The sequence below is a fragment of the Hesperophylax consimilis genome, chromosome 11 (assembly GCF_061612785.1).
Source record: "Hesperophylax consimilis isolate HC1 chromosome 11, BYU_Hcon_1.0, whole genome shotgun sequence".
NCBI classification, from domain to species: Eukaryota; Metazoa; Arthropoda; class Insecta; order Trichoptera; family Limnephilidae; genus Hesperophylax; species Hesperophylax consimilis.
This window is the reverse complement of record NC_142846.1, coordinates 22,683,864-22,710,713: the sequence shown is the minus strand read 5'-3', so window position 1 is coordinate 22,710,713 and position 26,850 is coordinate 22,683,864. Positions and strand designations below refer to the sequence as shown.

The window sequence follows — 26,850 nt, the reverse complement described above, 5'->3', positions numbered from 1 at the left end:
GAATCAATTTTTTGGCTTTTTGTCATAATTAGTTACACTTATGAAAAATAATTCTGTTAAAACAGTATACCTATTATTAACTAACTTTGTTGCTTGTCTGGATTCTTCGAACAGCCACTTCCAATTTTGAAAATAAGGCTTAAATTGATATCAAAATTCTAGAGTTCATTAAAACAGAGTTACAGAGACATAACCGAAACTAGTATTTTTTTAATAATAATTACCAATGCCTAAACAAGACATGGCGTTGTGGATCCTAACGTTATAAAATCGTTTTAATTTTCACTAGTGTAGGAAATCTAAGGTTTCCCTTTGGAAAGAAATACTAGGAATACTTAATATGTAAGTACCTGTATTTGCATTGAAAGCCATACGAATTCAAACAAGAATTCTTGCTTTAAAATTATTCTAGAAGAATAGTCGGCTTTAGGTCTAGACGCTTCTACGCCATATATAATCATCAATGTTCTACGCCCAAGATCGCTGAAGAAACGCGCTAAAGATCCAAGCCTTTACAAGTCTGAAAGGTATTCACTATTCACTTATTACTATAAAATAGAATTGTGTGATTTAATGCAAATAAAAATATTAATTACATAATAAATAAATAAATTAATTAATTCCCCGTATAAAACCAGGCAAAGCCCTCAAGAAATGGGTTAAAACGGTACATTATTAATCTTTACCTTTACGCCTCAAGTTCGTACCCAATAATGTTTATTACTTACCTGTTGAAGTGTTAATAATACAGTTTTAAGAAAAAATAAAAAATATTAAATAAAGGGTTATTGTGTAGGTACCTACCGACTCAAATATCAAATATCACCTGAAATAGAATCCAGTTCCTATGCAATTCTAATTGGGGTCATTCACGTGGCACACCTACATGAGAGTTGTTTCTAAAAGGTAGGAATACCTTTATGATGCGATAGTTTGTCTCGTACACAGCGGACAATAATGTTTTACCGCCCAAAATTCAAATAAGAAAATCACTCCGTCATTGAACCGTATGGGGAACCGTGAGAAATATATTGTTACAATTATTACTACCTTAAATTCAATATTCTCATTGATTGATTTTGTAACATCGCCCAGTTAAATTTACTTTTAGGAAAATATTGGTTCGAATCAATAACGATCTTTATTCGTATTGCATTTCTGAGTTCTGCACGGGAAGTTATTTATGATAATAATTACTAGAGATACTATAGATGCAATGCTCATAGCACGTGCAAAATAACAGTGACAATACACTTACAAAAACAATAACGCGAGACTGCAATATAAATTGAAAATGCAACAAAGAAAATCAATTGCACTAAGTTTGCGCGCGTCTTGAAAAAATATATTAAAACGAGAAGAACGTTGGAAGGGAGTAGACTTGGTCGACAGAAGAGGTCTTTAGGAATGTGTGGAAGCCCTTTTCAGATGCCCTTTCTGTTATAATTTAAGGGAAAAATAGAAAAATGCACGTGAAAGATTTTCTTTCCGCCCACGCCCAGTGGCAGGCCATTGGCTCTTTTCTTAGGAGAAAGGTGGAAACGCAGACGAAGGGTGAAATTTAAGAAACAATAAATCATCACTGTCGACCACAAGACAGAATTTTTCTTTAACGGATAAATAATTAAAATTACCTGCAAATCTTTGTTTTTGTTATCTTTGTGGCTGGCAGCTCTGATAACACCAGCCTTCCACCCCCAATCCGATATTTTGGTAACATTTAACTTAGAAACTCCACTCACTGACAGAAATCTTTTTCCGACTAATTCCTCTCGGTATTTATAAGCCATTTCCATTCACAGATCACATATTTCACAATAAACTGCACCGTAAAAAAAACTTAAATGCACCTGCGTTTTACGCACGACACTTGCCTCGTAGTACAAAGTGAAACTAGTAGGAATTCGTACAAAATCCCTACGGGAGGAGGCAATCGACTGGCTGCTTCGGATTTCTCTCACTGGGCGACGCCACCGCACGATGGACTCAAACGTCATGATAACGGCTCTCCCGGACCAAAACAAAGTATATTCGTCCATAAGAACTAGATAAAGACAATAGTAAAACGCGCTTGCATTAAAAACTCGGCAATCAAAATTAATTTATAATTTAAACAGGTCTGTCTTTACAAGAAAAATCTTCAAAGACAGGGCTTTTATAATTGTAATGTTAGTTACGTAAGTACTGTGTTTTAAAGCTTTACGAAAATTTTAAACAGTATTATTCTGTAAAGTCAAATCATCTTATGATAGAAAAATATTAATCTGGAGTTAAATCATTTTACGGATATTCTGTTAGCCTCATATGTCATGAATTAAATTTTGACAAAATAATGTCAGTTACTGTGTTCTACTTTGAGAGCGCGTGCAAGTTCGAGCTTTGCGCTTGCGCCGCTAGGCTATTGATCATCCAAGAACAAAGATGGTCACATGATCAAAACATTGACTTCATTTTACAATATGGCGAACAGTTCGTACTGCTGATCTGTCGTGCTTGGTGTGTTTAGACATTTATAAATTTAGGCCTATTGAGTGAATACAGTGTTTTAATATGATATCGTCTATTATATCCCGCATCGTCATGTAAGTGCACATTTTTTGTAATTGTTTATGTCGTTAGAAACGTTTTTTCTTAATGCACCATTTATGACGGGAACGAACGTAATTTTTGACCGTTGCTAGCAGTTGTTATTTTGTTATTTAAATTTATGTTAGGCGTTATTTTTAAAACAAAACCGATAATGTTTATTTTGATGATTGAGAAACATATATTACATTGCATTATTTTCATTTAGTAATGTCTAAATTGTGTGTTTTGTGTAAATCTGCAGTAAATTCACCAGATAAGAAAATGTGTTCCTTTGTGCAATTCTGATATTTATAACTCATTCATCATCTTCTTTCTTTAATGCATCCATCATAACATACTTATTTGAAAATAATTGAATATAATACAACCAAAAATCGTGTGGGTAGATGTAAAATTGAATGAGCTCATGTCATTCCGCCTTTGAAATGCCACATGAAAATTTCAAATACTTTTAATTTCAATTGAACTTCTTTGTGATTGTACCAACTCGCGTCTTGAGATAACGTATTCCGATAAACCTGTATTAATACCAATATTTACACATAAATAACAATTAGAATTCCCATCAATATTATTAGCATTCCATGTTTGCGTTGAAATGTCAAACTCGAACATTCTCTAATGTCAGTTTCGGCTTATTTGCTAGCTTTTACACTCTGAAATAACTAATTTATCTTTTATTTTATTCTTTATCTTTTTGAAAGCTTTTCAAGTATAATGCTAGTAAAGTCAGCTTCTCCGTCGTGTACAGATTACTTTCAAATGGTGAATTTATTTAGAGTTGATAATTTAATTATGTAAGAGATCGCTTCTGTTCCGTGCTAATAATCTTTTGTTACGTCTCATCTTGGTATTTGGTTGAGCCCCTAATTATACCAAGATTACCTGCATTTATTTCTCGATTACGAAAATAGAGCAAAACAAAGTAAAATGCCAAAATTTCCAACAGACCTTGCATTCTGCTAGAATCGACACGGAAATATTTCATGATTTAGAACATGTATTACCAAGTAATACATAATACCTTTGTTTAATATTGGTTTGGTTAAGAACTTGTTCATTTTATAAATTATCACTTCGATTTTGCATAATAAGAGTAGAGAAAAGTTGTGTTAGGTCAGGTGATGTTTTAGGATAGAAAAAATATTTAACTAGGTCTGAAATGATATATTTTTTAATATAGATGAACTTGTTGATCATTTTTTGTCACAAATAAATTATCGAGAATTCTGACTCAAATGATGTTATCATTTTTTGCCTAATTACAATTTATTTAAAATATTTTCTAATTTACATGATCTAACAAATTTCTTGATTTTTGATATCGCATAGAACTCAGTTGAAGGTTTGATTATATTAAATTCTGAACTTCCAATGGGTTTGAGTCCAAAGATTTTTAACATCTCAATTTTTTAAATTTATTTATATATTACATAATAATATAATAATTCAAAAATTATAACAGTATGCAATATATATTTTTTTCATAATTATTCTACTACTCCATAAGGTGAGCTCCAGGAGCTCGTGTTTATGGGAGGACTATTTACATACAAAAAGAAAAAATAATGCTCAAAGGCGATGTGTAAACAATATTCAAAGACTTATTAAATAACAAACGTATTTGAGCTACAAATTAACATAATTCAATGTTAAAATTAACTACGAACGTAATTCAATATATATAGAGAGTAAGACTTAGAAAAAAAAACAGTAGCCAAAGTTTAAATGCTAGATAGTATAGATTAAGTAAACCTATATTAAGGGAACAATATATCATTATCCAATTTCAGGGATTTAATTTGCTTTTTGAATTGTTCATATTTCAAGTTTCGGTTACATTTCAGCACGGGTAAAGCACCCAGTGAGGCTCACATTTCCAAATCATATTTTATAAAAAGATATATTGTAATATTTATAAATAAAAATTTAAATGTTCGTTTATTCAAAATCTCAAATCTCCGGAAATTTTTCACAGATTGCTTTGTAATTTTGACACAACGTTGCATTGTGACACAACGGTGACATAGATGTCACCTGTGATAGGTAAAAACATTATTTTTTAAAACAGCGTAATTTGTTGGACAAATATGCTTTTATTTATTTATTTGTAAACAGCGCCATCTGTTGCACGTACAAGCAATACGCACTATTATTTTTATATCTGCACAGACAGATTGAACCACAGGAACGCGTGGAGGGGTACAGCTAGTAATAAATAATATTGTTTTTGGACAATAATATATTGTACCATCTCACACATACATCAATGATCTCACACCTAAATGCAAGTAGTGGTGCTGAGCCGTGGTCGTTATTAGCATTGGGATGGCTATTAAGCCGTTTGATTTGAATTAGGGAATGCAATCCCGCAAGAAAATGTCAATCCAGGTATTTGCGGGACTGAACAATCTTAGTCCCGCTGGATCCAGGTATTTGCGGGATCCAGCAGAGTGGACTTAGATATCTAATCAATCGTATAATAAAGACCTCGATCTACCAACCTTGTTTTTAGAGTTTTAAATTTATACCTACAGTAAAACAAGTTCTTTGGGACATTTTAAATGATTTATTAATAGGTATACCTTTAGTTAGACATAGGTAAAGTTTAAATCATAAATTGGCAAAGAATAAGATAAGACATAAATTTACATAACATACCCGCCTCGGAACAGACTTTGTCTAGTGAGATGGGTAAAAGAAATCTATGTACACAAATGAAAATAAAATAAACGCCCGGATTGCCGGCATTCAAACTGAAACTGAACTGAAACTTAAATTTAAATAATAACGTTCACACGATAAACAATATTCTTGTACAATGAGCATCATACGTTTAATTAAACATTATTTTGGGAATAGCTTCGTAAAAAAGTTAAAGTATTAATTGTGTCATCTGATAAACGGCTTCTGATATTGGACAAAAGGTAGCCAGCGGCTGAAAAAGCTCGTTCAGCTTCCACGCTGGTTGGCACAATAGTAATTAGCGCATTGTAAGTGAATTGAAGGTATGTGCCTTTTAATCCACCAGACTCGAAGTAATTCAGAGTAAGTGAGGGTAAATCTGTAGTTGCTCTCTTTCAGCTTTAAAAGATCTTGAATAACCATCATTTTTAGTGTCTTGCCGTAATTCATAACCATTAATTTGATTGAATTAGACGATGTTGGTAAGTTAAAACCACCCCGACGAGGTACAGAAAACTCGGAATGGTAAACCATCTTTAGACACCATTCGTGATACCCTCTTTTCGACGGTATTGTTTTCGCTTGAAAAATGGTCAGTGATTTTATTTGTTAATGGTTGAGGTTCACAATGAGCCGATGTGGAAGAACTGGACGTCGATACAGTTGTAGAAGCTTCTCTGTAATCCCGCCAGTCCAGCGGGATCCCGCAAAATTTTCGACCTAGATTAGTCCCGCAAAATGTCTGCGGGATCTCGGTATTTCGGGATCCCGGTATACCGGGATTGCATTCCCTAATTTGAATATATTGCCTATGCTATAGAGGGGCAATTTTTTTTGATGAAATATTTTTTATAAATTTGATATATATTTCGGATCTAAATCTAAAAATGATTCTCATCCGATCCCAGATTAACTTCAATGAACCAATGTGCTTGTTAATTCTATTTATGATTAAATCAATCGATTTTGTGCTACTTATTTATGACAAAATAAGGTTGTATTTGGTTAGGTCAGGCAACGTTTTGGTCTCGAAAAATATTTCTATTGTTTATTCGTAACGGCGGTATTATAATTTTAAAATCGATTAGTCCACTTAATTCGTTTTGCCATTAGTTTATATAAATGTTCCACTTTGTGATGGATGAATATATTATTACATATATAACCACAATTGAAAACCGCACCGGTTTCTGGTCTGGTGATTGTGTTAATAAATTATTTCAATGGCAATTTGGTTCGGTACAGTGGCGTGCACAGAGTTTTTCAGAGGAACGACTGATTTTTTCACATAAAACTTAAATTTCAATTTGAGGCATATTACTTACATCTTACATTTTTTACATCTTAAATTTGAATATGACGTGTACGTCATTTTGCATACTTAGTTCCTGCCTTCGATACCTTACAAGTAAGGTCTTATTTACTAATGCACGCGCATTTTTAAAGTGAAGATTGATTTCTTGCAATTTTTCATAAACTTAAATATATATTTGTGCTTGTAAGGTACCCTACCTTTAGTGCTTGTATGGACGGCACGCCTCTGGTTGGGAAGGTACTCGTCTTCCTATTATAATTGTAATAATATTATGCTTTATACCGGTAGGAACTTAAATTCTTAATTGAGATGTATTCATCACTGTGGATAGCACAGTGCTACGGTCTTGTATAAGGCTTGAAACAATTTTTAAAGAATATCGGAAAATTGCACATCATTATAAACATTTCTGCAGGTTAGCTGACCACTTCATGGCGCTCATTTGCCAAAAAAATCTCAAAAATAATCATAGGTACCTATAGGTACCTTGCCAATTAGTCATTTTGAAGAATCCCAAGAGTGTGGGCATCATTAGTAAATACAAAATACATTAACTAGATATTATCTAGTTTTTTTGCATTTGTTTTTAGTATCGAGGATACTAATCACGGAGGAAAGACCTCCGTGGTATTTATACTAACCTAGGTATGAACATTACAGAAAATGGCCTTTGTACATAATTTACTTTGATCACCCAACCTGTAGGAATGTACATTATTTGTGTGACTGAGGCCGTAGGGGCACTGTGCGATCTTACAATCATCACGTAATCTATTAGAATTTGTCCCTTCCTTAGGAGCTAAATAATATTCTTATAAGCCGTGAACTTTCAGGGGCTTGCTGTATCCGTTATTTTTCTTTAAAAGATTTCAGAAATTATCTTTATTATTAAAGTGGCAACTATCATTTTCAATAACTTGTTTGTACCAGAGTCTCACTTTCGAGGACGTCACCATAACCTCCTTTATTGTAGAGCCAGCTGCACCAATTTTTTCATGAACTCCACTCACCTGTAGGAAGTACTACGTACTTCCTAAATGCATTTTTGATCAAAATATCGATATGTTTTTCATGCCCTATAACGCACTTACAAGGTTTTTGGCACTGCAAATACCTTATTTAAACCGTATCACTGAGACCCCAAATCGATATAAAAAATGTACATATCGAGTTGAATAAATTAAATAAGGACGATATTAAATTAATAAAAAAAAATTAAATTAAATTATTATTAAAATTTCTCATTTTGTAAGAGTTTTGGTTCTCTATCCAAGGTTTGAGGGTTGAAAATCCGGCTAAATGCAAATAAAAATAAATGGGATAGAGTTCATGAATATTTTTCACTCGCAATTACATTTTATTAGCTTTCTTGTATTCTACCCATATTTTTGACTGTTTGCCAGAAATCTACGAAAAATTTATAGATTGTCCACATTAATCATTCTCATCCCCAATAGTTTCCCCTGAATCGCAATAAGTAATATGTATAGCTATAAACTTATTTGTTCATTAGTTTGTAAATCTTTGCCTAAATTTTCTCGTTAAATAGTTATTAAGTCTAAAATATGTAATGAATGTTTGTGTTCGTTACTTGTTTATATTCGTTTCACCTTCCAACCTTGGTCTCGGAATAGTAAAGTCTACATCTACCCAAACATCAAGCTAGATGCATACGTAATATTGATAATTAAAAATTAATGCAATTATAAACCTGGTTTTTGGACGTCCGATACTGTGGTGTTCATAAAAAAATTCAAAATAAACAAAATCGTAGATAATAGATTCCTACCGCCAGTATGAACAGACCCAAAATCATTGATTAAACAACCGAGAAATACATACATGCAGACATAGGTACGAACATATTTACGAATCTATTTGTGACATATTTCTATGGTAATTATCTCTCATGTTGTTTACCCCTCAACTATTTCTCGTCCCCTATATCCTATATGTTCCAAATTTGAAAACTGGATTCAATGAACATTACACAACGTTCTATTCTCAATTCACCGGGGTGGAAAAAATTTAGGGGCGACGTTTTCACCTGTAGCAAAATATTGATGGGCTTAATATACCTACCGACAAATGACATTCATACAAAATCATGGAAAATTAAATTCTGAAAACATGCGTCGAAGTTTTTTTTTCTTCCTCTTATATATTCAATAGTATTATTATTAAATTCACAAGAAATAACAGTTTATTAAGCAAGATCTGCTATGTAATTAGTATTACGTGTGACAGCTGTTTTTTTCGCCCTCTGAAGGCATTATTAAACTGTAATTCCTTCAGAGGGCATAAAAGAAAACCCAAAAATTAAAATGGAGTTCTACAAATTAAACTTGATAGCAATAAATAAATCCGTGGAAGTTTCGCATCTTTGCTTTTAGATTCTAGATGATTCTACTGTTCTAATGTTATTTTGTACTTGTCATAATGAAGGATACTTGTGTATACCATGTGTACACACGTGTGATGTCTCAACTGCCAGGAGCCAGTGGTACTTCCTATTTGGGGAATGTTGTGAAGCTGTAAGAAACAGGGAGTGGAAGTACCTACCTATACAGATTCCATCACTATATAATAATATATAGGTAAAGCGATTATTGCAACCAACGCACCTTTTGATTTTGGATATAGTGATCTTTCACCAGTGATTTAGAGTATGTTTCACTCTGGAATCTTGTGCAAATATGTGTATTATATTTGAATTATTTTTTTAATTAATGGCTATGATTTTATAATACATATATTATGGATAAGTGGTCTACGCAGATTCCAGTTCACATTTTCTTGTTCACCTTAGAAAACGTCAGTTTGAGAGAGTTAGAGTTTGGTAAGCAACGTATTTTATTTGCGGAAAATGCATTCTGTGTTACTATAAATGTTAACCTAATACAAACTGAATGTGCGTTCATCTACCAATAAATACTGGAAAAAAATTGGAATAATTCTCCTGCAGATGACACTGTCATCTCACATATTACAATGAATTTGAGCATGACGTGCACGTACATTTTGTTCATCGCGATTTAAATACAGTATTAGATTAATGAAATAACAGTACCAACTTCTAGCGATTTTAACATAATATATATACACAATTTTTTGGCATAGTGGCTTTCGCTCTCTTCTGGCACCATATCAAATTTGGATCTTTCCGTTCGCGTCCGATGCTGTTGTGTTGTTGGCCAACGCGATCTCCCGCTCGCGCTGTTCTAATTTTACCCACATATCTCTTGACTCGCCCTAAACTACTAACTTCGGTCGCACCGTCGATTTTTCTTTACCAGCAGTCTGCCAATGCGTCGTCTCACATTGGACGCGAAATCTACCCGAAGCACAATCCCGTGGATCCAGATATTTGACACAACACATCTAAAATCTGAACATAATTTTCTGGAAGTTTCTCGATCATCGTGGAAGAACCACGTCACACGAGTTTGCAGCCTCAATGACAACGCTGGACCATTGCTATATTACACAGAAAACATTTAACGAAGTACTGAAACAACCACACGCTACATAAAAAAGACTGCTCCCAATATTAAATATTGTGTTCATGTGGAAGAATAACATAAGGAGAGAAGAGATTTCAACATGTCTGCTTTGTTTGAATAACGCATTTGCATCATCTGGTAGCTGGTCTGCGTTTGTTACGATACCGGAACACAGCTTTTCTGCGTGCCTAGGCATTGAGTGGAGTGTAATGGGAGTCCAGGAGTTGGTTCAGTAACCCCGGCGTGGTTCCCGACGAATCATCGCTGAGAAGGAATGCGCCGAGAGTTGGTTATTTATAGCCTGCATCCAGTCGCTGCACATCTAACCGAGGCTCTTCAGTACAGACTGAAGACCGCGTGCGTCTTCCTGTCATCCGCGGCAACTTCTACTCCCCTGGTCGAACATTTTGACATTGACCAAGTACTTACTTTACCGAGTGTTTTCATTTCGCACGTTCCAATAGTTTGACAGTCGGATTTAAACAATATTGTAAATAAAAGACGTGAAACTACAAATATAGATAAAAAAATCTCAATATACCTATTGCATATTTCATCCCGATTTCTGTGTGTTATTTCTGCGTTCCTGATGAAAACTTTTATATAATACGCTTTTGTATATCGGCTTCTCTCATTTTTCTTCGATCAATTTGAATGTATGTACTATCTAATTATATTGTTCCTTTCGTCTTGGATTTGGCAGCGGTATTGTACATGACACGAGAAACTGCAAATACAGTTTTTGTTACTTTTCTTTTTACAATTTAAATATCGTTTCGTATCGGTGTACCGAGTTCCTCTCATCTAGGTCTGGCATCGACAGTTAGTAGCTGTAACACGTGAAACTGCAAAAAAAACTGATTTCTGAACACACAGCCCGAATTTCATCCTACAAAATAAACTACATGTCTTTGAAAATTATTACTAGGATTTCACTTTTGCACCTTCGCTTCTCTGTGCTCCTGATATTTTTTTTACCTGGCATCTTTCTAAATCAATGCTTTCTCCCCTTCCTTTCGGTAATTTGAATGCCATTATTACATCTCTTGTCGGTCTGATATTGACAGGTGGCGGTGGTAGAGCAATCAGGTAATCAGCTTTTCACGGCCCGCGCGTTGCCCACCTTGACACGGATTTGATCCATATAAGGAAATCCAATCCCGATTGCTTTGTGTGAAGATCAGACTAAAAACTTTCGATTAATATCCCGTTGGGGCAGATGTGTGAAGCCTGACCATTGGAATATAATATAAAATTACGTTTTGTACGGTTAGTAGATTGAATATTTTTGACGTATTCTATTGAAGATTGCTAATATATTTTATAATAATGTCTTACCCCGATAAACAACAGATTCGTATAACTATTTACTACGGGGATCATCAAGTTGTTATTTATATATGAATATAATAAAAAATAATGTCCATAGTGAATTGGTTTTGTTATTTTATTTCGCAGAAGTTGGTTTAATGTAAGTAATGTGTAGTAATTTTTTAAAGATTTTTCGTTATTTCTTTTTTTTAGACCCGTAGGTATGAAGTAAAAATTGAATGTACACCATATAATAATAATAATATTGGCTAATTTATATAGCGCCGTTTTCGTAAAAAAATCACCTCAAGGGCGCTGTACAAATAAATTAATTAAATTATAAATACACCGGGCTTACAACTAGGATTCATGTATCATACATAGTTAAAAATTAATGTACACCAAATGTATCACAGTTAGTTAAATTAGTGTACACCATATGTAGTATACATAGTTAAATGAATGTACACCATACGCATTATACATAGTTAAAATTATTTAACATTTATAATTTAATGAACAATTTGGAACGAATAATTACGGGGTCTTTTCATTATTTGACAGTAACTACAATGAATATTTCAATGTCCATTTAGAATTAATGTTTCAAGCTGCATGTTGCATTATATTAGACAGATATATTATGACTCTGAAGCATACAGTTTTTCTTGTTTATGGGTGATTTTTAAGGATTTTACCAAACGTTAGTATTTTTCAGGACTTGTTAACTTATTATCATTCTGGTTTCAATGCGTGCGGGAGGAGACGAAGAGTTTAAATATTTAGATAGGAGTACCTACATTACGTCCCAAATAACATTGAAAATGCATGAATTTCGTAAAATAAAATAAAAATTAACTCAGCAGGAAAAAAAGTTTACCTACTTATTTACTTTTTTGAGTGCCGAGTTTTCCCTAATAAAACATGAAAGCACACATTGTTATAAAATGATACTAGACTTTTTGAAACGTGCAAACTTGTCTTGTCTTTATTCCTGTCGCATAATTCAATTCTCCTTATAACAACATCTGCGAAGATATGTACAAAGGCTTGCCTGCGTGTTTCTGTTTGTTGCCAGTGAAAATGGTATAAATAAATAAAATAATATAGGTACTCCTTGTTGAATTAAATTGGCACCGACTTGGCTTGGAGCCACAGTGGCTAGCTGCATATAATAATAATGATGTGTAGTTTGCTAGCATAAATGTCAGAGTTCAATAATTGTGACATGACAATGTAAGGCGAATAGACAATAATAAATAATACATTTAGGCTAGCAGTGGACATGAAATTTTGCTTGAATGCTTTGAATTAAATAATCATGGTGCATGAACGCTTGTCATACGCAAGGGCGGATCCAGCTTTGGCGCCAGGGGGGGGTCACGTAGTCGTGGTCAAGTTTTTTTTTTTTTTTTTTAAAGAAAGACAAACATTTCCGGGTTACGAATAACCCAACAATAACTCCTACCACCACCACAGAAAGCCGAAAATGCTTGCTTGTGTTGTGATGGAGGACTTAGGTCCGGTCAGTTACAGTTACAAGAAGTTATAATTTAATTTTGATAATAATATATACAAGTAAAAAGTAGGTATTGTTGGATATGGTAACACTAGGTATATCATTAAGATTGTCTTTTGCTCCGCAAGCCCGGGCGGCGTAGGCTCGTGTAATGTCAATTGTCAACCAATACAGTACAGATTACAATTATTAATCGTGTTCTTATTTCACCACAATATAACATGGTGTCAGGTGTGTCTTCAACATAGTATTGTGTGTAGGAATCTTGCAACTTTTTGAATTTCCTTTTCCTCGTTGTAGTTATTCGCCATCATATATAAAAGAAATGATTGCTTAAAACATTTCCACTCGCCAACCATATCCGTAGCATTCTGCATTTGCAAAATTTGACTCGACATTATTATTGTAACACTTTGCTTGTCACGACAAAATAGACAAATAATAACAGCTTGTTGACCGTTATTTCTTTGCTTCCTGGTAAAGAATTTGAATCGTTCCACTGTAACATTCACTGTAGGTATGAAGTGTCTATCCAGTCTATCGAAGAGTAGAATAATGCCTTCCAGCGTGCTCTTCTCAATAGTGAGGCCGAATGAATTAAAAATTTGAACTCCTTTAGGACCAATCGTGTGCAGCAAATGTTATTAATAAATGTAAGTACTGTACTTCCATATTTGAGAGGAATATAAACGCTGGAAATATTTCGATTCTTGTGCTTTATAAATTTTAAAACCGAGCGCCTTGCACCGTCATATTTTGGCCTGATTTGCACGAGGCAAAAATAGGTAATTTGAAATAAATATTGTTGCCATGACGCGGTGCTTGCAATACGTAAGAAGCGCCCAGCGAGATCTCCGTTCGCCGATGCTTCCATACGCTTGTTAATACCTTGTTACCTGGTGGATGAATACCGTCCATTCTATTTTGCCAGCAGCGGCCGAGCCGGCAGCGTAGTCAATATTATCGACAATCCTCAAACTATGGGGAACGCTAATAAAAGTAAATATTTATAAAATTTGAATTGATTTTATTTATTTACAATCCAAACAAAAATATTCTGAAAGTGAATTATTAATAGGTACATATAAATATTAATAAAAAGAAACTTGATTAAGTTAAATATAATATGTATATATATTAACAAAATGTAACTAATACGTTCTTTTACAAAACTAGGTATATGTACTTTTATCAAATTTACATACACTTTATCAAATTTCCACATCTAAAATTTTTGTAAAATTTATTTACAAATAAATTTTTTGGAAACAAATCAACAAACCAATCTCAATATTAGAAATGATGATGGAACAACTCACAGCTAGGTTTAAATATATTCTACAATAGATGCATTAATTTATGGATACATACACTTAAAAAAAAGGTTAAAATAAATAACTTGCATCTAGCTATTCTGAATTTATCCTAAAATAGCATAATTAAAACAAATACAATAGACATCGCGGGTTCGAACCCCGGCAAACAAATCTCAGTATTAGACATTTTCAAGGAACAGCTCACAGCTACATATATTTAAAAAATATTCTTATAAAATATTAACTCTGATCTACCAATACTGAATTTAAGCGTTATATTCGTCAACCTAAAATTTCTCAAATGAAAATATTCTACATTAGATACATCAATTTATGGATACATAGACTTAAAAAAAAACGGTGAAAATAAATAACTTGCATCTACCTATGCTGAATTTATTCCAAAAAGAGCATAATTAAAACGAATACAATATATATTATTTTAAAACAAAAAGTAAAATTTCGACGGCCTCCATGGTAGAGGGGAAAGGCTGCCAGCTAGCGATCCGGAGATCGCGGGTTCAAACCCGGCAAACAAATATCAGTATTAGACATTATCAAGGAACTGCTCCCAGCTACATATATTAATAAAAAGAAACTTGATTAAGTGAAATATAATATGTATATATATATATATATTAACAAAATGTAACTAATACATACTATTATAATATTGGAACTTAATTTTTTTAAACTTAGTAAACAAATAAAAGTAAACACTTTATTAATAAAGTTTAGTCGTTCCGATTGAGGTTAGGTTTTGCTAGACGCTAGACGTTAGGCGAAACAAAGCGCGCGCAAGCGTCACACGTGGTTACACGAAATGTGTCATAATAATATGAAAGGTGGCGGCCGAAGCGCGCGCCGGTGGCGGTGCGCGGTGACGCGGTAACATTCGAATTTTCGATGCGTTTGTTCCCGAATAATGCGTTTGCCGTCAAACAAAGTACTATATTAAATTAATTAAATATTGAAAGTACTTAAATAAAATTTATATTGTGACAAAAAATATATAAAAACATTATGTTTAACAATTTTAATTAGTGGTCCACCTAGGTCCTGGATGGGCCCAGGACTTAGGTAGTCATGACCCCCCCTGGGCTGGGGCCCAGGGGGGGGGGTCATGACCACCGTGACCCCCCCCTGGATCCGCCACTGGTCATACGCTTGTTTGTTTTTAAATTTCCTTGAGAATGACACATGCTTACCGCCACTAATCCATACGTATTGCGGCTTGAACTTCGTATCCCGACGCTACGCGCACACTAATACTTACAAGAGAATAGTGGGAGAGAGTTGGGTAATGAAAAAAGGTCGAATCAAATACTAATACAAAATATTATATTTTGCAAAACAAGTTTAACTTTCTAATAAAGTTGAAGTGTAGCTTAGCTTGATTGATTTGGATTATATTTTTCTTTCGGAACAAGAAAATCACAAAGGATCACAAATTATTATTAGCAATAATTAGTCGCTTGAAATATCCATACAGATTGAAAATATCTCCTGAGTAAAAATAAATGCCGCCGACGGGAATTGAACCCGCACCTTCTGATGTCCGGTCAGGTGCTCTGAGACCACTGAGCTACGTCGGCATGTTTCCAACACGCCAAATAATTCAATATGTACTAGTACTTCAATCAACAATTACTGCTTATTATATATTTTTTTACCTGTAAACAACCAGCTTTATTTTGGGTTTAATGCCCGTCGGCGGCATTTATTTTTACTCGGGAGATATTTTCAATTTGTATGGATATTTCAAGCGACTAATTATTGCTGACAATAATTTGTTATCCTTTGTGCTTTGCATAAAAAACCTTGTCCTATAAACATTTGTTTATAAGAAAAAAATTACGTTAAAACAATTGCCCTAAAGTACGTCTTCTTTAACAAGAATGTAATTTTCGAACAACAGACGCTTTTATTGCCATGCAAATTTACCTCTATTCAAGATTATCCGATTCATTTCTAAAAGAACCACGGCATAGTTGCCCCACTTTAACGTTCTTCCGTTTTCGTCATCCCTATTCAGACTTATTGGTCATATCTGTATCTTTAAAGCTCGCATTCTCTCGACAAGGGTTCAAAATCCTTAATATATTACCTCAGCAGAATCGTAGCACAATAGTGCAATCATTCCTTAAAATAACGAACAAAATGACACATCCCCCATACACACAAGCCTATCTTTAATGTGGTTCATATTGTGCATATTATTAGGTGAAATGATTTAAACATTTTCTGCTAATTAGGTAACGTTATAATATTTATTTTTAGTAAACTTTTTTTTTATTTCCAATGGAGCAGATATCTTGCATAGTCTAAATCAAAGATCCTCCCATCTGCAACCAGATGCATTCATTATACATACATAACTCTTTACTAAACACAACTCTTTCAGTCTCTTCATTTCCGCGACCTTGCAATTTTTGTTTATATTTTTTAAAACATTTCCTATTTACTGCCCCGGCTATAGCGTTGCAGCATGTCAGAATATATTATATGGCATATCGTCACGGCAATGTCGGGTATTGTTCAGTCGCATACATTATCCGTGATTTAATATTAACAAAAGGCCACGAGCGCCCGAGCGGAGATCCGCAGCTAGCCAACAGGAATGCACGATAGAACCAAACACGACACAACCAACAGTTTTAGACATAGGCCACATCTGTTTATCGAGCTATGCCTGAAGCTGAAGATGGCTATTTGCAGTTTAGGACTACTGTTAGGCTGTTAGCTAGACCCGCTAAAAAGGCTACGGTATGTTGAGTTGGGTTACCGAAATACTGTTAAAAAGATGTTGCCATGGTTCGTTTAAATATTTAGTTTTATCTGTTTTTAGCGGTCCCACTATTACTGAAATCACAACCCATTTCATAACGAGTTGGCTAAACTATTTGACGAAGAACAGATCTTCAAATTTTGATTTAGTATTAAAGTTTCTGTAAACAATGTTTTACCATCATCATCTTATCATACAGGTTTACGCCAAAACTCGTAATACATCGAATAATGGTAAACAGTGCTTTACTTCCTGGAAACACTGAATTTGATTTTTTATTTATTTCCGCTTTTGCAGGGGTGGGAAAAACTTTTTAGTCGTAGAGTCGCATTGGAAATTTACTGTGATAAAAATAAACATCCACAGAGAATTGTTTATGTCCCGTTCTCAAATGCATCAAATATAATATTTACATTATCTTAGATTAGTATTAACTTGAAATCAAAATTATAAAGTAGTTCGTGTTGTTCTACAAATAATATGGTGAAGTAAAAAAACAATATTTCTTAACTTCTTCAAATTTTGCAAATTCACTTTGTGGCACTATTTTATTAATAAAATAATTAAAACACTTTGTTTTTACCACGATAATCTTTATTTTTTATATAAAGTCAACATGTTTCGAGAACGATGTTCTCTTCATCAGGACAATTAATGTACTAAAAACTAAATTGTCAAGTATATAGAGACAGGTGTGGGTAGAAAAGGAAGTAGTGTGGGGGGGGTGGAGGGGAGGGGTGAGAGGTGGAAAGGGGAGGTGCTTAGAAGATCAAAGACAAAAAATTACAATGGAAAAATGTTTAAGACAGTTTTATTCACAAAATTAATTTGATTATTAATAATATTTAAATTTCTATTGACATTTTTCCATACGACAAAGACCATGCGGATGAAAAAATCCGGAGTTTACCAATTGAATTGCAATGATTGTAACCATTTTTACATAGGTAAAACTTGCAGAAATTTTGAAACGAGGATTAAGGAACATTTGAGATGTCTAAATAGCAATAATTATTCGGAATTTGCTAACCATCTAATTGAATTCAACCATTCATTTGATATAAATACTGGTTTTAAAATTTTACACACTAATGTTAGTGGTTTTCAGTTAGACCTTTTAGAAATATTAGAAATTAGGAAAAATGTCAATAGAAATTTAAATATTATTAATAATCAAATTAATTTTGTGAATAACCCTGTCCTAAACATTTTTCCATTGTAATTTTTTGTCTTTGATCTTCTAAGCACCTCCCCTTTCCACCTCTCACCCCTCCCCTCCACCCCCCCCCCACACTACTTCCTTTTCTACCCACACCTGTCTCTATATACTTGACAATTTAGTTTTTAGTACATTAATTGTCCTGATGAAGAGAACATCGTTCTAGAAACATGTTGACTTTATATAAAAAAATAAAGATTATCGTGGTAAAAACAAAGTGTTTTAATTATTTTATTAATATTTCTTAAATTTGGGTAGTTTGCAATGAAAGAATAAGAAATCACTAACTTTGGCATTGCTAAAGCAGCCTTTCGCTATTCTGACGCTAAACAATGTCAGTGCCAAAATCAATGACGCATTTAACGTGAACGCAGATTGATTGAATGGATGAATTTTTGGGTTTAATATCTCTAAAAATGTTAGTTACTGTGGGAACTTAACTGCATTAACTGGAATGCTTATTATTTTTGAAAATCTTCGAAAATATAATTATTATCATAATAACAATAATGTTTTTCAAACAAATCGCTTATATTTTATTTTTTTCATACACATCCCCATATGGAAACTATACCGGGACCCATATGAAAAATCTTAGCTTTTCACGACCAATATTTTCATTTGCCATTAGAGAAGAAATAAAATTTGTAGGCGGTACTAAATCGTCAAAAACGGCAATACCTTGAACATAACCGCAGATCACATGAATGCGTCTTGCGTCTTGGCCGTCAAAAAATCATCAAAATACACGCGGAATTCACAAAACCGGCCAGTAATACACTTCACAATCGGTAACAAACACGTGTGTTATAGTACCTGTATCAATGTTTTTAGTATAAAAATAAATAAAACACGTGTAATTTCCATATAACATAGTTACGTCAAATACAAGGCCAAGACAAAAGATGTGAAATAATGTACGCCATCTTAAACTGTATCGGTACCAAAATAGAAAACGTCCTTTTTTCATCTCGAATCCATAAGACGACCTACATGGACTGGACGAAAAAAATGCTTTGTGTAAAACGTTCACAACGTAACGTGTTTCCATTTGTATTAGGTCATGTTCGCCCAACATTATAAAAGGCTTACTAGGGAGTTCTTTTTAATTTTATACTAAGTTTTTCTCAACCAGAAATAATACGCAACATAATACTATATTTTTTGTCGGTCATCATGGAAAAACGATTGTTTTCCTTAGATTTTCACGAATAATTAGCACATTTGGAGTGTGGGATTCCAATTTATAGATGGTATTACGCAATAACAAAATTATTGTTATAATCTGCCGGTCAATTGCCTCGAATCGTGGTAAAGGAACGATGGCGTGGAACGCCGTTTGCGGTTGCTTCGTTCCATTCCCATAATTCGAGACTCGGCTCGCGTTTCGGCTCCCTCTTTCCACAGCCCTGCTTTATTCGACGCATGGGGAAAACTGTAACTCGATACGCCTGAAAAAAATCAAAAGTGACGCATGAAATCTTGTTCAATCCAACAATATCAAATGTGACGCTAAAAAACAAACGTGGACATCTCCATCATAAACGTAACAGAGTAAATCGAGTTTTTCTTTTGCGGGGTTAAATTAACCATTGAGATAATATTATACTACTTTATAATTATGCTGTACTTTAAAAAATACGATTTTAGGACTTCTTAATAATCTCAAATCCATAATAAACGAGAAATTATAGATTTAAGTTTGGAGATGACCATGTTTGTTTTGTATCATCCGGAGATGGCCAGGTTTGAAATAAAAACCACTGGAGATATCAATCTTTGTTTTGTACACTTATATTTAGGTATGTTCATAATAAAACAGGGTTGTGTTAAGATACGCATTCATATTATTGAAAAAACTCCTCATTTATTGAAATAATCAAAACAATTTCGTATAGTTAAATTTACACAACTTACAAAATTATGTTACAATTTACTCAACAAAACAAAATGTGTTTATTAATAAAAACAGACACTGATCTATAATATGAAAGGAGAAAATTATAATATTCACTTTTACAGCAGAGTATTTGAAAAAAAAAACATTATTAAACATTAAAAGAAGAACAGACCAGTAGCCAAACACAATAAAAAAAATCAAATCCGTGCTTATTTAGCACATAAAAAAATATATATATATATATATTATTTAAACACTAAACAAAGTCCAAAATCTCCTCTGTATCATCGATTACTATTTCATCTTCGTCGACTAACTCTGTGTGAGGATTGTTTGTCAAAAATACGTTTTTATAATAATTTAATTCCTCGAATTTAGTTTGCCAATCTTCACCATAGTGCTTGTTAAGAAGATTTTTGACATCTGATAATTTGGCTTCTTTCACAGATACGCCCGTTGGCATCGGCACCGGAATTATTTGAGAAATCATTTTCCCACGCCTAACAATGTTTTTTGACACTCCTAGGTCACAATTGTATGACATTTCTCCACGAATTGCAACCTTTGTATTCCCACTTCTGTTGAAAATGATCCGCTCGCATTTACTAATTTGAAAATGCCAGCTTGAAGTGGATTTCAGAACATCTTTACAGGCTGTTTTCCAATCTAAAACTGGAATATCTGTGACCATCTTGTCCACAGTCGCATGCTCCCTTATAATGTTTGCATATTCATCAGGCTGCACAATTATTTCCTTCTTTCGAATTTTTTTTTCCGTTAGTGCGAATACCCTGTCTGCAGGTAAAAAGGAATGGCCAGTAACCGGAAAAATAAGTTCAACCTGATCTAAACTGTTTGGAGAGTTTAGAAACCACTTCATCACCATTCCGACAACCATCGTATTTTTATTCTGGCCACCACACCCGTCAGCCATCAATCTTAACACTTTCTTTCCATCAAAATTTAAATTGCTTAGGCAATGAAAAACTGCAGTGCAAATTTCGTTCGATCCTTTGGATGACATTTCCTCTGTCCACGTATAGGCGTGAACATTATCCTGAGATAATTTTCTCTTAGAACTTCCGATTACAATCGTAAAATTGTAGAAGTATAATTGACGCGAATAATATGTTGACTGATCGGGAATTTTAGGTAATGGCAAATTTTTTTGGCAGTCAAATGACACGGTCAAAAGATCATCCCGTTCTTCTCTTAGGTAATCCGTAAAGGCTTTGGCACGCAATTTGTGTACTCGGTATTGAATTATTAAGGAATTCTTTTCGGTTTCCCTTTTTTCCATTTTTATTTTTTCGGAGAATTGCAAGCACGTAGAACATACGTCTTCTCTTGCACTTCCGAACCCTATGATAAAACGTCTGTTAAATACCAGCCTAAAAAGTCCGGGCTTAACTCCATACCCGGGTTGTGCTTGATCGTTGTAAAGTTCCCCTATTTTATTTATGTTAAGATCGGGTTGAAGATATACCCTCTTCCGATTTTTTCCACGGCAATAATGCGATTTTAGAGGTTGAAAAAGTTTTATAAATTTTTCAACAGCCTCTCTTTTGGCTAAATATAATCTTCTTTTTCTATTTCCACCACGCCTCTCAGTGGCCATAGTTTTTTCAGCGAAATTTCTCTTTGCAACACCGAATGCGCGTCCTTTTTTTATTCTTGATACCTAGAAAGGCTTCTTTACAAACGGGTAAAAGTTTTCCAGTTAAATTTAGAGGAACCAAATACTTTGATGTCATGGTTTTAGGATTTCGTTCCATATTTTTCGGACGTTTTCTTTTGGTTGTTGATGTCTCAATAAATTTTAGTAGGAAGTTGTCCTGGTCAGTTTTCTTTGAATGCTTGAAAAAAGATTTGTGAAATTCAAAAATGTCATTCGACTTCAATTTGGCACATTGAAAAGCATTTTTGTTATGTCCGCAACGCGGTCTGAGAGGCAATCCTGGAGCTTTGTATCTTGAAAAAAACTTCAATTATAGTTCCTGCATACTCATTAAAAAATAGCCAGTGTTATCTATAAATTAGGTTTGATAATAGAGATATAATTTAGGGTTATTATGCCGTGTTGCGCTACATCTTTATTTAACCAAAGTATCGAGCAGCATTACAGTGTATATCATCAGGGCAAATGTGTAATCGGTTACCCTGATGATGGACACCGTAATGCTCTCCGAAATGTTGGCTAAATAAGGAGATGACGCAAACGGCAAAATAACCCTTAAATAAATCACGATAATACTTTTTACTGTGAAAATCTCAAATGATATTGAGATACCTACCATAATAATTTTTTATTACGATTTTCTTTATTTAATTTGCCTAATTAAGTCTTTATTTATTCAATACATTGTTAATTCTCCTCCTCAACTGCAAAATGGGTAAATTAAATTAAAGAATCTACTATAAAATTCTGTTCGTTTATAACAAAAGATACTTATTTTAAATAAACAGTATAAATATACCAAAAACAATAACTGCATGTCACAGTTCAATACGGGCACACAGTAATGATACATTATAAGTTTATGTGGTGCAGCAATGAATTAAAACAACATAATAAAAAAAACATGCACAGCCCTGAGCGTTTGAGATGCTAACTGTCAAAATTCGGTTAAATTTCAAAGTTTACTTACAGTTTTTCAGTCTTGTTTGCACGTTTAATGGCATAATTTGATCTGGTAATCTTTCGGGCTTTATCTGGAGTCATTATTTCCACCATATTTGTATTGTTTTCCATTTTAAAACTGTTATTTCACTAAAAAACACGAAGAGCACACCTAGCACGCACAGCAAACATTTCGAGAATGGGACGCCATCTTGAAAAATGCCGTAATGTAATTGGATCAAACGGATTTGGCCATGTTTGATTTAACAACAGGATGGAGATGACCGAGTTTGAAAAAAACTACTACTATTAAATTCATTTTTAAAGCAGAAAAAGGTGATATAACCATGTTTGAACTGAATATTATAAAGTAAAAAAACATAAGCAGTGATACCAATCAAAAACCTAAAAAAAAAAGATTTTTGGAGATGGCCACGTTTGTTTTTTAGCGTCACAAATGAGGTCGCACAATATCCGTGCTTACCGTGTAATATGATTAACTCTTGTAAACCTGTCATTACGATTCCTTATCGATACTCGAGTCTTATTGCATCGAGTACTTATAAATCGATCAATTTATTTATCAAGCACGTTTTTTAATCTTCATGAGTTTGCTGTGATTGAATAATCTAACCCTTCCAAGTTCTTAATGACTTTGTCTTGCTAGCAGGATAACAACAAACACTTATTCTGAATAACGGATCTGTTCACGTGTGACCATCACGTCACTAATGGAACCATTAGGTGTAACCGGAAACCACGGAAACTTGCCGTTAGAAACGGTTGAGAATGAGAATTCACACAACGTATAGTTGACGTACAATGTAACTGATAAAATTAAAAAAACACGCACGGAATTGCATAACACTTGACACTGAATAATTTAAGATACATTGTCAGTCAACTTGCTTTGAAGTCTAGCTATATGTATAATTTGCATGATTTTTTCAATAGATTTTACGTAGATATCGGTATGTTTGTGACACAAAGCAGAGCATATGTTCGCTTTGAAAACTCTCAAACGGGTAGTACTGGCGTAATGAAGTTTGTACTGATTTTTCTGTTAGAAGTTTCAAGACCAATGCAGTTGTTTTAAACACGCAATTTCATTTTCATAATGAACTATGGAGTTTTAAAATATCGTTTTGTAGATTGCTGTACACTGGCGTATTATATTTAGATGAGACATGAAGCGAAAAAATAGGTTCCGCTTTCTTACGTCCAACTACTGACCTCCAACTCTCCCAACGTTCTAACTAAAACTACCGAATCGGTCTACGCGCACCACTTATCGCGTTCTAATAGTGGAACAAGTTTTAACGAGATATTAGTACGCATTAGCGCTTCTAATTGTAGCTGTGTTGCTGTATTGTTTGTTTCGTGTGTTTTAAATTATTGATCTATAAGAAAAAAATTGTGTTGAAATTCGGGCGTACACGGAGAAAAAAATGTCCTGTTAAAAAAGTGACAGCATGCCGAATTCCAGATAAAATATTAGTTATTTAAAATATATCCAGAACACGTGTTCTTTTCCTCATGACGGAATGCGACAATATCAGTATGCTAATATCAAAATAAAAAGCTCAGCCGTCCTCACAAAACATCGGTTTTGACCGATACTTTGTTAGGAACTCTTTCAATTCATTCATTATAGGCCTGCAGTCCCATTTTTAACAGGAAATTGAATAATTTGGCCAGATTTTTAATAAATTAACAGTATTTAATATCAGTAAGTTTTATCCATGTAGGTGGGTTAATAATAATAACTGCTAGTATGTACCTACTATCATAATTCATTATTTTATAATGAACATTATTTTCAGCACCGAATCAATCGATAAGATATTGTGATTCGTAAAGTATGTGGTTGAAGCATTTATTACGTAGGTGTTTTAGAGATCTCGAGTCTTTATAGTAGGTACCTAATGTTAATATAACTTTTGACGTATCGACAGACTTTCAGGTATTTATTTATTCAGTTCCGAACGATAAATAAATAACCAACCGCATAATATCTTCCAATTTCCCAATGATATCGATCGAAATAATATGCACTCTACCGTTGCCAAACTTTAAGGACGGGTTTTTTTCACAGAATTTGGTCAATTCATCAAATTTCAAGTTCTGTGTTATTATTTTATCATAAGTAGATTGTTTCATACTTTTCACAGAACTCTAATATTAACTTTGAAATTTGATTATTCAAATTATGTGAAACAACATGTCCTGAGTAAAATAAATACAAGAGGTTACACAAGATGTATATAATTAGATGGAGCGCCCAAAGTGGCTCCGGTCAAGTGGAGTCCATGGGTCTCACGACTACTCACTCGCTACTCTATTCGACGGTCTGAATGTACGAATTATGTGCGAATAACAGAATAAAATGCCGATTTGCGTACTAAGATATTGCAAGAACAATACTGGAAAGTTTGGCATACACACAATTGCCCCAGCAGGGCAGCATACTCACGGCGCACAGTGGGCTGAAAATCGCCTTTCATAGACATAGAGACTTGAATTTTCAAGGGTATTTTTTTTTGCTAGAAATGGATTCTGCTGATCATTACTATGCTATATAATGTCGTACGAAGCAATTGCGTGTACAAATGAAGGAGTTATAATTTTTTTAAGAAAAATTTGTATATGCGCTGACATTAAATAATAATAATAATAATAAATAATAATAATAAATTCTTTATTCCAGGATGTGGGGAGGTTAGTGCAATCCCACACATCCCATAGATGAGATAAGTACAAATAATATTTACATAGAGTAACATAAATAAAATAAATAAAAAGAGATTAAAAAATTAAAAATTAAATTAAGTTAAAGCAGAGAAGCACGGGAATCCAACGGATCTAAGATTGTGGGAGCAAGTATCTTTCTCCAATGGTCTTCAATGCTCGATCCTGAAGTCAAGAAATTTACATATGAGTATGCTTTGTCTAGTTTACAATATTTTATTTACACTGCAAGCTTAAAAGCATTTAACCATTAAAATGAATCATCAACATTAAAAAGGGTTTTTTTCAACTTTGAGGATTTAAAAAAAAATAATCGCACCTTGCGCCACAATATGAAGTATGTCAAAAAAATACAAATAAATAGTAGTATTATCTGTGTGTAAAGATAGAACGGCCAACTTTATGATTCCAGAGATAGCCTCATTTTTAATGTCAGCGCCATACAAATTTTTCTTAAAAAAATTATAACTCCTTCATTTGTACACGCAATTTCTTCGTACGAAATTTTATAGCATAGTAATGATCAGCAGAATCCATTTCTAGCAAAAAAAATACCCTTGAAAATCCAAGTCTCTATGTCTATGAAAGGCGATTTTCAGCCCACTGTGCGGCGTAGTGCCGGTGCCGGAAAGAGCCGAACCAAACCGAACCCATGGTCCCCTCCTCGCACTACTTAACCTCCCTGCAACTAAATGGAACTCACTTTGAATTCGCGTTAGTATGGGCCTGATAACTCTATTATACATGTGTATTAATCAGCACGTACCCGAAAGACTTTCCTGGGCATATTTGCAATAAATAATGGAAATGTTATTTTGCTGCCCGATGACATTTGTTCTCAACAAAAACATGTAATTTTTACACGTCGCCACTGGGTATAACCTAACACTTCGTCTCTTTCCAATAGCACCGTACAGACGGGACAGATTGCGTATCACGTGATCCGTTGCGACTTGTGTCTGGCAGTGTGAACAGCGGCGACGCACAGTGGGCTGAAAATCGCCTTTCATAGACATAGAGACTTGAATTTTCGAAGGTATTTTTTTTGGCTAGAAATGGATTCTGCTGATCATTACTATGCTATAAAATTTCGTACGAAGCAATTGCGTGTACAAATGAAGGAGTTATCATTTTTTAAGGAAAACTTTGTCTGGCACTGACATTAAAAATGAGGCTATCTCTGGAATCATAAGGTTGGCCATTCTATCCTTACACACAGATATACTACTATTTATTTGTATTTTTTGACATACTTCGTATTGTGGCGCAACTTGCGATTTTTTTTTTAAATCCTCAAAGTTGAAAAAAACACTTTTTAATGTTGATGATTCATTTTA

At 33.8% G+C, this 26,850-nt stretch overlaps 2 protein-coding genes across 4 annotated transcripts in view; one reads left to right on the top strand and one right to left on the bottom strand.

Moving 5' to 3' along the window:
• Nucleotides 1-1,870, bottom strand: part of Kdm3 (Lysine demethylase 3) — a 441,386-nt gene extending 439,516 nt beyond the window's left edge. For 2 of the 3 annotated variants that reach the window (XM_089637377.1, XM_089637380.1), the window contains exon 1: nucleotides 1,635-1,869. In XM_089637377.1, coding sequence (XP_089493503.1) covers nucleotides 1,635-1,796 — 162 coding nt within the window. In that variant the 5' untranslated portion in view covers nucleotides 1,797-1,869. Of the gene's footprint in view, nucleotides 1-1,634 lie in introns of all 3 variants that reach the window. The other variant, XM_089637379.1, reaches the window with a different exon arrangement.
• Nucleotides 1,871-2,434: 564 nt separating this feature from the next.
• Nucleotides 2,435-26,850, top strand: part of LOC149419923 (uncharacterized) — a 56,258-nt gene continuing 31,842 nt past the window's right edge. The window contains exon 1 of the mRNA XM_089637376.1: nucleotides 2,435-2,582. Coding sequence (XP_089493502.1) covers nucleotides 2,551-2,582 — 32 coding nt within the window. The 5' untranslated portion in view covers nucleotides 2,435-2,550. The remainder of the gene's footprint in view (nucleotides 2,583-26,850) is intronic.